Source organism: Parus major, unplaced genomic scaffold (genome assembly GCF_001522545.3).
Source record: "Parus major isolate Abel unplaced genomic scaffold, Parus_major1.1 Scaffold430, whole genome shotgun sequence".
NCBI classification, from domain to species: Eukaryota; Metazoa; Chordata; class Aves; order Passeriformes; family Paridae; genus Parus; species Parus major.
Genome location: NW_015379335.1, coordinates 43,879 through 45,252, shown reverse-complemented (window position 1 = coordinate 45,252; position 1,374 = coordinate 43,879). Strand labels below are relative to the sequence as shown.

The 1,374-nt window shown below is 70.1% G+C and overlaps 1 protein-coding gene across 1 annotated transcript in view; it reads right to left on the bottom strand.

Annotated features, from left to right (window-relative positions):
- Positions 1–1,374, bottom strand: part of LOC107199084 (dystonin-like) — a gene marked incomplete at its 3' end in the record, with an annotated part of 13,933 nt that overhangs the window by 1,604 nt on the left and 10,955 nt on the right. The window contains exons 17-18 of the mRNA XM_033511670.1: positions 555–787; positions 360–488 (exon numbers count right to left, since the gene is read on the bottom strand). Of these exons, the coding sequence (XP_033367561.1) occupies positions 360–488; positions 555–787 (362 nt within the window). The remainder of the gene's footprint in view (positions 1–359; positions 489–554; positions 788–1,374) is intronic.

Sequence of the window (1,374 nt, the reverse complement as noted above, 5' to 3'; positions counted from 1 at the left end):
GGGAATGGGAACAGGGATGGGAGCAGGGATGGGGATGTGGAGGGGTCAGGTAAAGTAGATGAGACAGGGATGGGGACAAAGGAGACAGCCATAGTGAACAGGGAGAAGGGATAAAAAGAGGGATGTGGATGGGGACAGGAACAGGTTCAGGGCAAGGGATGAGGACAAGGATGGCTCCTGCTCTGGTCTAACAGAGCTGGAGTGGCTGAGGGAGGGGTACCAGACTCTGCCCGGTTGGGAAGAGGAGGCAGCAGGGAAGGATCCTGGCCCAGCAGCGTGCAGAGGGGTGGATCTGGGGCACACATCCGCCCAACAGACGCCAGGGGCCGGCCCTGCAGCCGGCTGGCTCTGGTTCTCACCAGGTGCGCGTTGAGCTTCTCTTTGGTGGCATCCGGGTGGCCCCAGGCCGGCTTGGAGCAGAAGAGCTGCAGCTCCACCTGCTCCAGCCACTGCAGCAGCTCGGTGATCTCCAGGGTGATGTCCTGCACCTGGGGGCGAGGCGAGGCTCAGCGCCGGCCCCGCCGCCCGGCAGCGCCGCGGGCCCGCGGCCGTACCTGGCTCAGGTTGTTCTCCAGCTCCAGCTGCCGGCTCTCGGTCTCGCTGCGCACCAGGTCCCAGCGCTGCCCCAGCTGCTGGAGGCTGCGCTGCAGCCCCTCCACGCTCTCCCCCAGGCTGGAGAGCAGCAGCCCCTGCCCCGCCTCGGTCACCGACTGCACGGTGCGCGCGTGGGACATCACGTCTGTCCGCAGCACCTGGGGACGGAGCGCCGGGGTCACCCCACCTTCCTCTGCACAGAGCAAAGCCCCTCACCCCGAGGCAGCTCCGCTGTCACCGCGGCCCCGGGGACTGAGCGAGGGGTCACACCGGGCAGGGACGGCACCCGTGGGTGCCCCCAGGCCGCGCTCAGGGCCGCTGATCTCAGCAGGGTGCGGGACATTCGGGGCAGCGGGGTGGCCGGGCCAGGCGCAGAGGGGACAGGGACCCCTTGCACGGCCCCCGCGGCGCGGGGACAGCCCGAGCCTCGCAGCCTCGCCTGCTCCAGGCACGTCAGGAGCGTGCCCGGGCAAGGGGCTGGGAGACAGCTCATTCCTTCCGTGCTGTCACCGCGGGAGGGGACGCGTCCCCGCGCCGCAGCCTGCCCAGCCCTGCTAACGCAGCAGCCGAGGAGGGGCCGGGCAGCGCCCTGTGGCCAGCAAACCCACCCTGGGGGTGCCACCGCGGCCAGCACACCCACCCTGGGGGTGCCACCATGGCCAGGAGACCATCCTGGGGTGCCACCGCGGCCAGCACACCCAGCCTGGGGGTGCCACCACGGCCAGGAGACCACCCTGGGGGTGTCACCATGGCCAGGAGACCACCCTGGGGGTGCCACCA